We start from the raw sequence: 13,756 nt of genomic DNA, 5'->3' as shown, positions 1-13,756 counted from the left end.
AAGTGAAGGGGAAGCAGACAGACAGCAAAATAATTTTCTATAAGGTGTGTCATAAAAATTTCACTCCACAGTTTAGGTGCCCCGTCCCGGTAAGGTGCATTGCAATGTAATTTTGAAAGGGGAATATGAAGATCAGAAGTTTTGCAAATACAGGGTGTATCAAAATGATTGGTACCCATCAATTTCCAGTTATTATATGGACAAGACTACCACAGCAAAATGCAACATTGGAGCTACCTTATTTATAGATAAATGTTATGAAAGGTCATTAAACTATAAATCCTGGGCATTTCAAGCCGATTCAATGTTGTATATTGAAGAAGCAGGCTTGTCAATAAACACCAAAAACAATGGGTACCTAACGTTTTGATACAGCCTGTAGATGCATCATAATTTGACTCCCCACTCTCTCCACGCAGGTGTCGACTACTGATGATAAATTTAAAAAAAATTCAAACATTTTAGAATTGTAAATTTTCATGACCATATTTGGAATCAGAATGAAAAATACATTAAAGCGGGGCTCCGGCAATCATAACATTATGCCTTATATGTTAGAAAAATAATTATCAAGCACAAATCACATTGTTTAATTTAAAACAAACTCATATTGACCATAAAAAAACGAATAAAAACAGTCGGCTCTCAACACGCGATATTCAAAATTCCTGTGCCGAAATTGTCTAAGTGCAATGACGTAATGGTTATTTATGTTCAATTGTCGTCAGCCTTCATTGTATTACTGGGACGTCATTGCACTCGGCGCCCGGGAATTTTGAATATCGCGTGTTGAGAAACGGATGTTTTTATTTGTTTTTATGGTCCCTGTGAGTTTGTTTTAAATAAAACCATGTGATTCATGCTTGATAATTATTTTTCTAACATATAAGGAATAATGTTGTGATTGCCGGAGACTTCCTTTAAAATGAGTACAAACAGGCCTAGCATTGGTTCAGTGGTTCTTGAAATAGCTCTTGATATTTTGAGAAAATTTTTCAAAACTTTTTATGTTAAAGCCTATGACTAGGTTGTAGAGCATTAAACTTTTAGGAAAATGTCAGAGAGCAATTTGTAATGGGAGCTTTTTTGATGTCAAAATTCCCGCAGTTTTATTTATTTTCAGCCCATTTTCAGGTGTTTTTGGCCAATTTTACTTGCTTTTCCAGCTTTTCCAGACTTTTTCATAAATGCGTAGTCCCATGCCTGAATGGGCTATTCCAGTTGAAATATGTATTAAAATACACAAGACCTTAACATGACCACAGGGGCGTAGATTTCAGATGAAGTTACGCATTCAGGTAACCCTATTTGAAATGCACACTCTCTGTGTGCTGTGTGGAATATTAATGTCAAAATTCCATAGGGGGTGTATGGATTTCACCTGGAATATTCCATTTCTTGTCAGAAACAATTCAGAAAATAAATCTCTCCTTCCCACAAAAAGTCTATTCCTATGATTCAGAATATGCAAGATTCAGGATTTGCATAAAAAGAACAAGTAGCTTTTGCTACCTTTGGATTAAAAAGGTCAGTTAGTCCACAAATCTTCCAGTGATTTGTTACATATCTCCTTTTCTACATGCAGATTTGAACACCGAATATCCAGTTATAGAAATCCTTTTGGTTTGGAAAATCATAAGTCCTTTGTAATTTAAAAAAATTAACTTCTAAAATGCAGTTTAATTTGCTCGTCAAATAAAACACCAAATTATCCCTGCGACTGAAATGGGGTTGCCTATTGTTCAAGTGATGTTGTCATTGGTTGCCGGTTCAAGGGGCCATTAATCATGGGTGTACGTGCCCAGGACCATAGGCGTCATTTTGCTGCTAGGGTCATTCTCAATCAGGGCTTGTTTCCTTATTTCAGTGTCTGGGATAATAAAAGATACACCAACCCATAGCTTATTTTATTTGTAGAATTCTACATTTTGTCCATAATGCATACTTTTAAACTCTAAATATAATCATGCCTTGTGTACGAGATTGAGGTTTACCATGTCAATTTGGCAAAATTTCTGTGTCAAAAAATGACAAACTTTTGCTCTTTTCTTTCCATTACTTTCATATTGTAAAGTACCAAATAAGTGAAGCATTAGTTCAATATGTTTTAGTAACATATTTCTGCTGATGAAAACATGTGGATATTGGCTAAAATAGGCGACAAATTGGTGACATTTCTTGTCCGCCATTGTTCATGTGACATATTTATAAGCTATAATATAATCAGAATGCATAATGGGTATGGAAATAGAGAATTTCAAGAGTATCCAAATATTGACAGACCTATCAAAGACAAAAGCGAGGGTACAATATCTGTCATTGCCATGGGCATCTTATGGGTGTATTTCATGGAAATGTACTTGTGAGATGACAGGTGTGTAATAAAGAACACACTTAACTTTCTATCTGAGAAAGATGTGTGCCTAGTTCCTGCACTCCATGTATTGGTGGGTACTTATGCTCGTCGAAAATTTCGTGATATTTTCAGATAAAGAAATGAAACACAATTTGCAAAACACTTAAGGGCTGGGGTATGAACGTTTGGACAGTATTTATTTTGGGACATCAGAGCACATCAGACATATCGAATTGCACTCTGAATACGAAGAATGTTATTCTGATATCAAATAATTTTGATTTTTTGAAATTCCCAATTTAATACACATTTTATGGCAAATCATTAAAATTGATATTTTTGATATTTAACAGTACTTGAAGTAAACTTTATAAATCTGATGATTTATACTTAAAGTGTATGTAGGTGGGATGAAAAGCCGACGATCAATTGAAAATTTTGACCTTTCATTATTGAAGATATGGATTTTTTTCCCAAAACACCAAAAAAATTAGGTCTTTTTGGGAAAAAAATCCATATCTTCAATATGAAAGGTCAAAATTTTCAATTGACCGTCGGCTTTTCCTTCCTGCTACATACACTTTAAGAATATATCATTAGATTTATATAATTTACTTCGAGGACTGTTATATATCAAAATTTGAAAAATAATCAAATTTTTATAATTTGTCATAAAATTTGTATTATATTGTGATTTTCAAAAATGAAAATTATTTGATATCAGAAAGACATGCTTCAGTATTCAGAATGCAATTCGATAGGTCTGAGGTGCTCTCATGTCCCACAAAAAATACTGTCGAAACCTAATAAACGCTCATTTTAGATCCCTTAAGAAGGGGTCATTTTTAATACCACTTGTTTGCAAAATTGAAAAAAGGTGCTCCTCATTGATAAATCACATTGATGTAGATCATCGTAGTTTCATTATACTTCATTTACGAATACAATGCACAAATCATCTCAGTTTCATTATTCCGTGTGACGCACATCACATATGACATCACATCAATTATACAATGTATACAACCTGCTGTGCCATGTTTCCGTCAGAAATCACTGTAAATAGGGGTGTTTTAACATGAAAACTTTGCGAAATGAGATGCAAAAGGGAGTGTATTCAAAGTTCACTCATGAGCATGAGTACCCTGGGATGTGTGTGATTCAAAATACTTCAGACTCACACGGACCCATTTTCTGATTTTTCTTTACTGCAGATTTATGCAGCAAGTGACCAAGTATTTACAGAAGGGTGTAGGAGCTCTTGCCATTGGTATATCTCAAGGCCTATCGTTAGGTGTGTTCTTCCTGCAGTTTCTGGAATGGTGGTACATGAGTGAAAGCTATCAGACACAGGTAGCAGTGACGTCGCTACCAGTACCGGACCCACCTAAGGTAGGTAGTCCTCAAGAGCATAGCAAAGGGTGCTAGAGTCAGGTAGAGTGTATCTGCGCCTGTAACCAGTTGTAACCTGTTATACACCTCCCTCCAAATCTACAATAAGATGGGTAAAATATCCAAGAAGGTTCAAATTAGAAGGACAAAATAACAAAGTGATTACATTTTTTTTAATGTCAAATTGTTCAAAATAGCCTCAAGTAGTTAATTTTAGAGGGAAAGTCCACTTGGAGTAAAAGGTACTCCTGATGGTAATGCCTTACCTGCTCCCCTCCAAAAAAGAAAACAAAAAGAACCAATTCTTGATGGGCCTGACCAACCCAAATGGCAATTTGTTTTAATAAGCCATAAAAGTGCATTTTGTACAAAAGGGAAATATGCAATATTTGATAAAAACAAAAACCTGAAGAGACTTAGCCAGTCTCTTCCCATGTACCAATTCACTCTTTGCACCCTGCTTGCAAACCGGAATAACATTTTATTCCTGGTCTCCAAAGCAGTGTCATAGCCAGGTCTTTTTCAGAGGGGGAGGGGGCAGGGGTAGCGCTAGGTTGCTTTTTGGGGTCCCGGACCCACCAAAATAGAGTTCGGACCCCCTGTTTTGAAATTTTCTGCAAGTTCAAGGGTCCCTGCAGACCACCAGTTTTTCAATCTAGCGCTATTGCAGACATAGGGGGAGGGGGCAGGGGTAGCGCTAGGTTGCTAGGGGGCAGGGGTAGCGCTAGGTTGCTTTTGGGGTCCCGGACCACCCACCAAAATAGAGTTCGGACCCCCTGTTTTGAAATTTTCTGCAAGTTCAGGGGTCCCTGCAGACCCCCAGTTTTTCAATCTAGTGCTATTGCAGACATACTATTTATGCTGCATTTATACAACTCGGACTCACCAAACTCTACTCCGGACCCCCTACTTTTTAATTTTCTGAAAGTTCGGGGGTCCCTGCGGATACTGGAGTGTTTAGTTCTAGCGGTACCCCTGGGAGGGGGGCAAGGGGGGAGGCAAATTTCCAGGGGGGAAAACTTGACGAAAATGCAGACCTTTTCAAGAGTAATCTTCATTCTAGCCAAAAGCAAACCTTTAGTTATTTAACCCATTTACAATTGATTTTTGGAGCCTCGAGAAATTTCACAGAAAGTTCATGATTTAGGGTATATTTATGAAAAAAATTGACATTTTTGGCCTAATTTTGCCTTTTTTTTCCAATAGAAAAAGCAGACCTTTTGCGAATTACTCCCCACCCCCGGCTACGGGCCTGTGCTGAATGCATCATTACTGATACCTACTGATACCTGGTTAATGTAATAAGATTTGTAATCGCAAATGGGTACAAATGTATTGATGTCTTAAGTTTCAGATAAACTGTACAGTTTCACCTTTAAGTAACATAGCAAAATTTAGTAACTTCTAGTTCTTGTAAACCCAATCCTTTATACAAAATACATTAATGCTCTGCGTGCTAGCCATGCGCTTCAATGGAAAAAGTTCAAGTTTTGAAATATTTTCTCAAAATATCAAGAGCTATCTTAAGAACTACTGGATCAATACTAGGCGTGTTTGTACTCATTTTAATGCATTTTTCATGCTGATTCCAAATATGGTCATGTAAATTTACATTTATGAAATTTTTGAATTTTAAAATTTTTTTTGAAACTTGTCGTCTGCAGTCGACACCCGCGTGAAGAGAGTTAAGCATGACTTATCCATTATCAATATTGTCACTTATGACTGCTGTAGAGTGGCTGTGATCATACAATCCTCTCATTGTGCAAATATCAAATAATGTAAGCCAGGTGGAGAAGGTAAAATGTATTTGCACAATGTCTGAGATTTAGATTTTCATTAGCATAACAATTAAATAGTTTTTAGCGGGTTCGATGTCGGACAAATTTGGAACTGTAAAGCTTTTTTCAGGAGTAGCTCTGACTTCTTCAGGACGGAGTACCTAAAAATGAGATATGTAGGCTACCCACCTTGCCTACTGATGGCTCAGAAAGAGCCATTCATTAAAGACCGCCCCTTGTCAAAAAAAAAGCAGACCTTGCCTCTCTGCTAATGTAAAATGTTTTGGTGGCTCTGAAAAGAGCTGTGCACTGAAGATTGCACCTTGTCAACAGAGAACAAGCAGACTTTGCCTATCTGCTGATTCAACTGCAGTTTACATTTAAGTAGGCTGCCTCTTGCTTATGAGGTCGGTGATCATACAGTCTGATGTCAGATAATCATTTTACAACGAGTGGATGTGTGATGTCCAGGGTATATCACTTTATTGCGGACGTTGTAGAGATTAGCTACATAGTGATTGGTTGTGAAAATAGAGAGCGCCAGATATAGCTGATGTCTTTGCCGTCATTTCTATTGATGGTAGAAGTGTCATTAGCATATGTGACAAGTGCATTCAACGGTTCAGCTTATATAGTATTGGTTCAGCAGTTCTTAAAATAGACCAGAGTTTTTCAGACAAGTCCTATATACTTTGGTTCATTACATGTAGTATGATTTATACCCTACGGTTTTGTGCTAAACATAAGCAAGCTTCCTGACCTTCAATACACCCATACTATTACTTAACCTTGAATGCCACTAGCATTCATTTTTTCCAATCCAGATTTATCAATGGAATTGTATTAACAAGAAGTGATTGAGTAGAGGAGATTGAATTTTTTTATAATATATCATGTAGTATTTTATCCTCTAAGCATAGTGTGGAAATAGAGATTGCTTTGCAGGGGATGTTTCATTTAATTGTGAGAATGTTGCAGGGACCGGAAGAAGTGTGATTATATTTTTTTTACAAAAACACATCCCAAGTTTTGTAGCCTTACATACCCTGTCATCAAGTTCTCCATTTGAATGCCCTATTGTTGATGTGCTTGTTCTGAAGAATGTAGTGGTTTCATTTATAGTTTTGTGTGTTTTTCATCACAATTTATTTTGTATCTCTTTTTACACTCAGTTGAAAGTCATCAAAAAAATTTGAATTAAAAATTGACAAACTAATTTTCTTCAAGTGTAGTTAAAATACTAACCAGGGAAACATCAAATTGAACCCGGGAAATAGGAGTACTTTGATTCATCAAGATGTTTATTTGTCATAGTAACGTAATTAGCAGGATCTTCCATGAATGGAAATTATTTGTTTCCTCAAGTTAATCATAATGGTTCACACAAAATCACAGAAACAATAGGATACTCTGATACAAAAGCCTAGAGATGTGTAATATATAACATTAGTTTTTGAAAACCAGACAGAAAACCATTACATTTTTGTTGCAAAAAGCAAACTTAAAAAGGCAACATTGTGGATATTGCAGGTCCCTAACATTGAAGCATTGATAGCTAGCCCGATAGGCACCGCAATAATGACTTTCTCATATATTTGTAACTTTAGAATATTAGTATAGATCATATCATATTGAATATCATATTCACATCAGCATACAATGTATTTCAATGATAAGTTACTTTGTATTGCTACAAAAACCAGGAACATGGTGAAAATTTACAACAAAAAAAGTTTTTAGTATCAGGGAAAGAAAAAGAAAAGTTCTAGATTAATTTGGTACCAAAATCATGTCTACAACTTTGAAAAATCAGTTAAATATGTATGGGCGAATGAGAAAGGAGGTAGGAAGAGAGGAGACAATTTTTAGAACTGGCATAAGCAAGAAGATGGGGGTGACTCAAGTTTGGGGTGGGTAAGGAGATACCAAAAGTCCTAATTTTCAACAAAATTCAACACAAATTAGTTTTTCCACTTTTCCCCAAAATTGTTGGCAATTTTTTGTTGTTGCTGCAGTGAGGCAAAATCGGGCTGTTTCTAAAAATATTTGAGAGCACCTTGAAAAATATGACCCATCCATATACCAAAATTGTTCTAGAAAAAGGGGTCATTGATATACCAAATGGCCAAAAATGCAACCCACGCCTTGCGGGAAATCCCCATATTTTTATTTGTACTGAGTACCCGACCTCTTTTGGGGATCAGCACATGTAGTTTCTTACTAGGAATGAAATTTAAATAATAATAATAATAATGGATTTCTGATGGTAATCAACATAACCTTAGCATAAAAAAACCCATTATTCTTGTATGAAGTACATTTACACAATCGTTTAAGTCTAAAATCAACAACAAATCAAACTTTAATAAAATGGTTATTCAATATACCTGTGCCTTTAAAGCATCTAGCTAAAATGCAAGATGTACCGACATGTTTCTGATTTGGAAGGATGGACCATTTTATGAAGTGAAGGACATCATCAACGATAATCATTCTTTTACGTCATACCTGAGGGAATATTTCATATAAAAGTGAATTACGGCGTACTACTTTACTATAGGTCATGTCTTAGCTCGGAGGTATGTCATCTACCCCTTTTAAACTGGCAAGGTCCGATTATGTCACTCCCTTCTATTGCATTTATCCTTTTAAGTTGGAAATTTCAGAGCCCGAAAAATCAATCTTCTTACTCTCACTAAAATATCAGAGTTGAAGTATTGTTGGAACAGCAGGATAGAAAATTTAATATGGTGGTGTTAACTCAAATAGAATATTTTGTTTTGTTAACTGGATCTGGTAAAAGGGTATTGTATTCATAACACTATAGCAGCTAAGATTATACAAACATTAGATTGATAGTCATGCGAACAATTTTGTTTTGACAAAACTTGTGAGAAATATGACTGTATTCATTATCAGTGTATTTGATTGAAAATTAGATTTTTTAAATTCTACTTGTTTAATTGAAATGAACATAAATTTTAGGAAAGAAATCACTGCATCTATTCATAATATACATTTCATCTTGTCAAAACCAAAAGTTCTTTACTGACCTGACAGTTTCGACCATCTTGGACGATGATCATCTTCAGAGTGATGTTTTTCTCTCCACCTTCTGTTTACCAACAGAGGCGCACCAGCGCCCAGAAGTGGGTCGATATCGTGGCTAAGATAATGGGCCCCCTCGTCTCTGTTCATTGTGTTCGGTGCTCTCTTCCGTATCCAGATGGCTTCTCTTATACTGCGGTCTCCCGAATTACATTCCTTTTCAAGTACTTGAGCATCTTTCCAGTTAATCACATGATTTTGTTGAACGGCATGGTCCGCGATAGCAGATTTGGACTGTTCGCTAGCCGACTGTTTTCTTGTTTGACGAGTAAATGTTCCTTTACTATGGGCTACTTTCTCAGTTTCTTTTTTATGCTCTTTCAATCTTGTTTCAAAACGCCGCCCAGTTTCACCAACATAAGTATTATCACAATTTGCACAAGGAATTTCATATATGCAGTCCGTGGTACTCATGGGGTCTCTTTTGTCCTTTGGATGCACCAACATTTTTCTTAAAGTGGTGTGTGGACGTACTGCAGTGGCTATGCCGTGTTTTCTGAAAATGCGAGTGGCTGTTTCTGTCATTTTTTCAACATAAGGTATGATCACAAGTCCTTTGCTTCTTTCCGTGGAATTTTTGTTCTTACTTTGCTTTTTTGCCTGTTTACATTCCATCTTGCGCTTGACATGGTTAAAAGTTCACTCGGGATAGCCACATTTCTTGAGTGCGTGCTTGATTTTTCCTTCTTCTTGTTCTTTGTCCTCCTTTTCTGATACAACACTGTTCATCCTGTCCAAAAGTGTTCGGACCACGCCCAGTTTATGATGAACGGGGTGATGAGAAGCAAAATTTAAATACTGGTCTGTATGTGTGGCTTTCCTGTAGACCAGTAGCTTAACAGAACCATCAGGTTTGCGCACAATCAACGTGTCTAAAAAGCGGTATGGATCTTTCTTGCTCTTTCTCGAATGTAAATTTGATACTGTCCGTGGGGTCCGTTTGATTGAGGTGTGTGGTGAGATTTTCAACTTGATCTTCCTTTACAATTTCTAGAATATCATCCACATCCACATAACGTTTCCAGAGGCGCGGCTTACAGTCTAAAGGTGCTGTGGCTATCGCTTGCTGCTCCAGAAATTCCAAATACAAGTTCGTGACAACTGGGGAAACCGGGCTACCCATAGCCGCACCAAATCGCTGCTTGTATATTTTTCCACGAAACAGAAAATATGTGGTGGTAAGTACAAACTTGAGAAGATCAATAATGTCATCCACCGCGAGTAGAGTCCGTTTGTGCAGAGTCTTATCCTGTTGTAATCTAGCTTTGATGACATTAAGCGATTAGTCGATAGGCGTATTGGTAAAAGCGAGACGACGTCATGCGAGTTAAAATTTCTCCTTCCTCTATCATGACTTCTGCAAGACTTTCCGCTAAATCCTTTGAATTGGTGACATGATGTTCAGTTCCTCCCACCAAAGGCGACAGAATGTCCGCTAAGGCTCTCGATGTTTGATAGCCTATGGTCCCTGTATAGTCTACTATCGGTCTCACTTTATTACCGGGTTTGTGTATTTTTGGTGTGCCATAGATACGCGGTATATTCTCCGCCGTAGGAAACAGAAGATCATACTGATATTTTTCAATCTTCTTTTCTTTTTTCAACTTAGTAAGTATGGCTACCAGTTCTTTTTTGTAGCGTTGAGTGGGATCAGAAGGCAACAGTTCATATGTGCGCTCATCCGATAACATTGAATGAATTTTGTCCTCATATTCAGCTGTATCCATAAGCACCGTAGCCTTGCCTTTGTCTGCTGGCAGTATAAGTATGGATTCTTCCTTCTTAAGATCTTGGATTGCACGCCTTTCCTCTGCTGAAATGTTCGATTTGGGGCGAGCATTGCGTAAAACACCAGCAATTTCGGATCTGAGAACCGTGGCTTCATTGTTGGAAAGCTTATGACACGCTTGTTCAGTCGCTACAATGTATTCCTCGTATGGGATCTTGTTCGCGCCGGCGAGAAATTCAAACCTTTCGCCAATACACTTTCCTGTGGTTTGGTAAGCTTATGCTTCGATAAATTAATAACCCATTTCTTGAGCTGTTAGCCGTTTAATTCAACATTGTCCGGTGTATTTACTTGCGTCCTTTCGAAGTCGGAGCAAGTTGTAATTTTTCCAACTTTTGTTGATGCCGCCATTTTGTTTTGCAAAACTCAGTTTCTGTTTTGCGAGACACGTGATCGGTCACCTGACCAAACAATGTTTCCGGAAACCGGGAATTTAAATTGGTCTCAAATTTCGTTTTCTGATCTTTAAAACTGTTAATTTTATTGGTGGTGACTCTGATTCTTTCGCGAACAAGCTGTTGTCGTGCGTTGTTCACTATATCTCGTGCTCTAGCGGTGTTGATGGGACATTTTAATCGTAGGCTCGGCGGTGTGATATTCAATTCCTTGCATCGTAATGTAAAGACGAGATGGTTACGATGTCTGGCGATTTTCTTGCCAATATTTTCATAATCACGTACAGTCTTGACATAGTTCTGTCCATAATTCTCACGTATATTCTTAGCCACGTATACGACCCACTTCTGGGCGCTGGTGCGCCCTCTGTTGGTAAACAGAAGGTGGAGAGAAAAACATCACTCTGAAGATGATCATCGTCCAAGATGGTCGAAACTGTCAGGTCAGTAAAGAACTTTTGGTTTTGACAAGATGAAATGTATATTATGAGTTTCTACAAACCTAATGAACCTCTTCAAGAACACTGCATCTATTGCTAATATACCGGAATGGACGAAGTAGCTGTCTTCCGATGATATTAGTATATCTACTGCATATACTGGATATTGATGAGGTAGCTATCTTCTGCTGATATGAGCATTGATGAAGTAGCTATCTTCTGCTGATATGAGCATTGATGAAGTAGCTATCTTTTGCTGATAAGTATTGCTGAAGTATCTATCTACTGCTTATAATGGACATTGATGAAGTAGCTATCTTCTGCTGATATGAGTATTGATGAAGTAGCTGTAGACTGTTGATATTGGTATTGATGAAGTAACTATCTTTTGCTGTAATGAGTATTGATGCAGTACCTATCTACTGCTTATACTGGATATTGATGAAGTAGCTATCTTTTTTTGATATAAGTACACTATTATACTAGATATTGATGAAGCAGCTATCTTCTGCTGATATAGGTATTGATGAAGTACTTATTTACTGCTTAGATATTGATGAACCAGCTATCATCTGCAGGTATAAGTATAATGAAGTAGCTGTCGACTGTTGATATTGGTATTGATGAAGTAGCTATCTTTTGCTGATATAAGTATTGATGAAGTATCTATCTACTGCTTATACTGGATATGGATGAAGTAGCTATCCTTTGCTGATATATGTATTGATGAAGTAGCTATCTACTGTTGATATTGGTATTGATGAAGTAGCTAACTTTTGCTGATATAAGTATTGATGAAGTACTTATCTACTGCTTATACTGGATATAGATGAAGTAGCTATCTTCTGCTAATATGAGGATTGATGGAGTAGCTGTTGACTATTGATATTGGTAATGATGAAGTAGCTATCTCTTGCTGATATAAGTATTGATGAAGTAGCTATCTTCTGCTGATGTAGGTATTGATGAAGTAGGTGTCTCCCTATTAACTGCTTATACTTGATATTGATGAAGTAGCTATCTTTGGCTGATACGAGTATTGATGGAGTAGTTATCTACTGTTGATGAAATAGCTATCTTTTGCTGATATAAGTATTGATCATGAAGTAGTTGTCTGCTGCCTACACTGGATATTGATTAAGTAGCTATCTTCTGCTCATATGAGTATTGATGAAGTAACTGTCTACTGTTGATTATGATATTGATGAAGTAGCGATCTTTTGCTGAAATAAGTATTGGTGCAGTAGCTGTTTACTGTTGATATTGGTATTGATGCAGTAGCTATCTTTTGGTGATACAAGTATTGTTGAAGTAGCTATCTACTGCTTATACTGGATATTGATGAAGTAGCTATCTTCTGCTGAAATAAGTATTGATGAAGCAGCTGTCTACTGTTGATAATTGGTATTGATAAAAGTAGCTATCTTTTGCTGATTTAAGTATTGATGAAGTACCTATCTACTGTGTATACTGGATATTGATGAAGTAGCTTTCTTCTGCTGATATGAGTTGACATTTATTACGTTATTATATGTGGATATTTTACCAGGTACAATTATATAGGTCATTCTTTCGTAACTTAACAGCTTTATTGAGCTTGAAACCACCACACTCTTTATTTAATTGCCCCTGATGCACTCAAACACTTCTTCTTAGCTGTGTAACAAATTGTGCAGGCTTTAGGTAATAAAACAAAGGATCGATGAACCCCTATAAAATATAATGTAACATTATATATCAAAGTTGATTTCATCTCCCTCCTCCCCATCTGTAACAAAATTGAAAGTGGGTCATAATAACATCAATGTTTTGTAAGAGTATACAAGAAACCTATTGGTCCATAGGGCTTCATTGATATTTTGGTGTGCTCCCATCACAATCAATGAAAGTGAAAGGTGATCAGTGGGCTATTCCAGTTGATTTACACACCCTGTATGGAAGACATGACCTTAACCCTAACTGAATTGAATCTCACAAAAGCTCACTATGAAAAGCACTGTGCGTGTATGGATATCATGTGATGCGATGACGCAATCAGCCTAAGTCATATATACCCGGGGAATCGCAGACGGGGCCAGCGAAACCACCATGGGTACAGGCTTCTGATCTTGCGTGGCATGCGATGGGTCTGAGGTTCAAATCTTGTGGGTGCCATGTGATTTCCTTCTTCATCTTCTCTCCTTTTTCATTTTTCTTAAACTTCCGATAGCAAAAAAACCCCATGGGTACGGTTAGGGTTAATCGCCCACAGGGGGGTATCGATTTCAAATGAATTCACCCATTTAGGTAACTTCATTTGAAATTCTGTTTGTGGAAGATTAAGGTCATGTCTTTCATAGAGGGTGTATGGATTTCAACTGGAATAGCCCCTTATACAGGCCTCCAAGGTTGAACTCCTATCACCTTGTGTTTTAAAGTTCATATGAGTGAGCAGAGAGGTCATTTTATGTAAGTCAAATCAAAATATCATTTACATTGTTTAATAGCACGGTTCA

General features: G+C 37.0%; 1 protein-coding gene across 1 annotated transcript in view; it reads left to right on the top strand.

Annotated features, from left to right (window-relative positions):
- The window catches only part of LOC140136188 (peroxisome assembly protein 12-like), a 231,436-nt gene that overhangs the window by 99,358 nt on the left and 118,322 nt on the right, over positions 1-13,756 (top strand). Inside the window, exon 8 of the mRNA XM_072157897.1 lies at positions 3,571-3,748. Within this exon, the coding sequence (XP_072013998.1) occupies positions 3,571-3,748 (178 nt within the window). The remainder of the gene's footprint in view (positions 1-3,570; positions 3,749-13,756) is intronic.

This window comes from Amphiura filiformis, chromosome 16 (genome assembly GCF_039555335.1).
Source record: "Amphiura filiformis chromosome 16, Afil_fr2py, whole genome shotgun sequence".
Classification (NCBI taxonomy): domain Eukaryota; kingdom Metazoa; phylum Echinodermata; class Ophiuroidea; order Amphilepidida; family Amphiuridae; genus Amphiura; species Amphiura filiformis.
The sequence above is the reverse complement of the archived record's forward strand: the minus strand, read 5'-3'. Positions and strand labels throughout refer to the sequence as shown.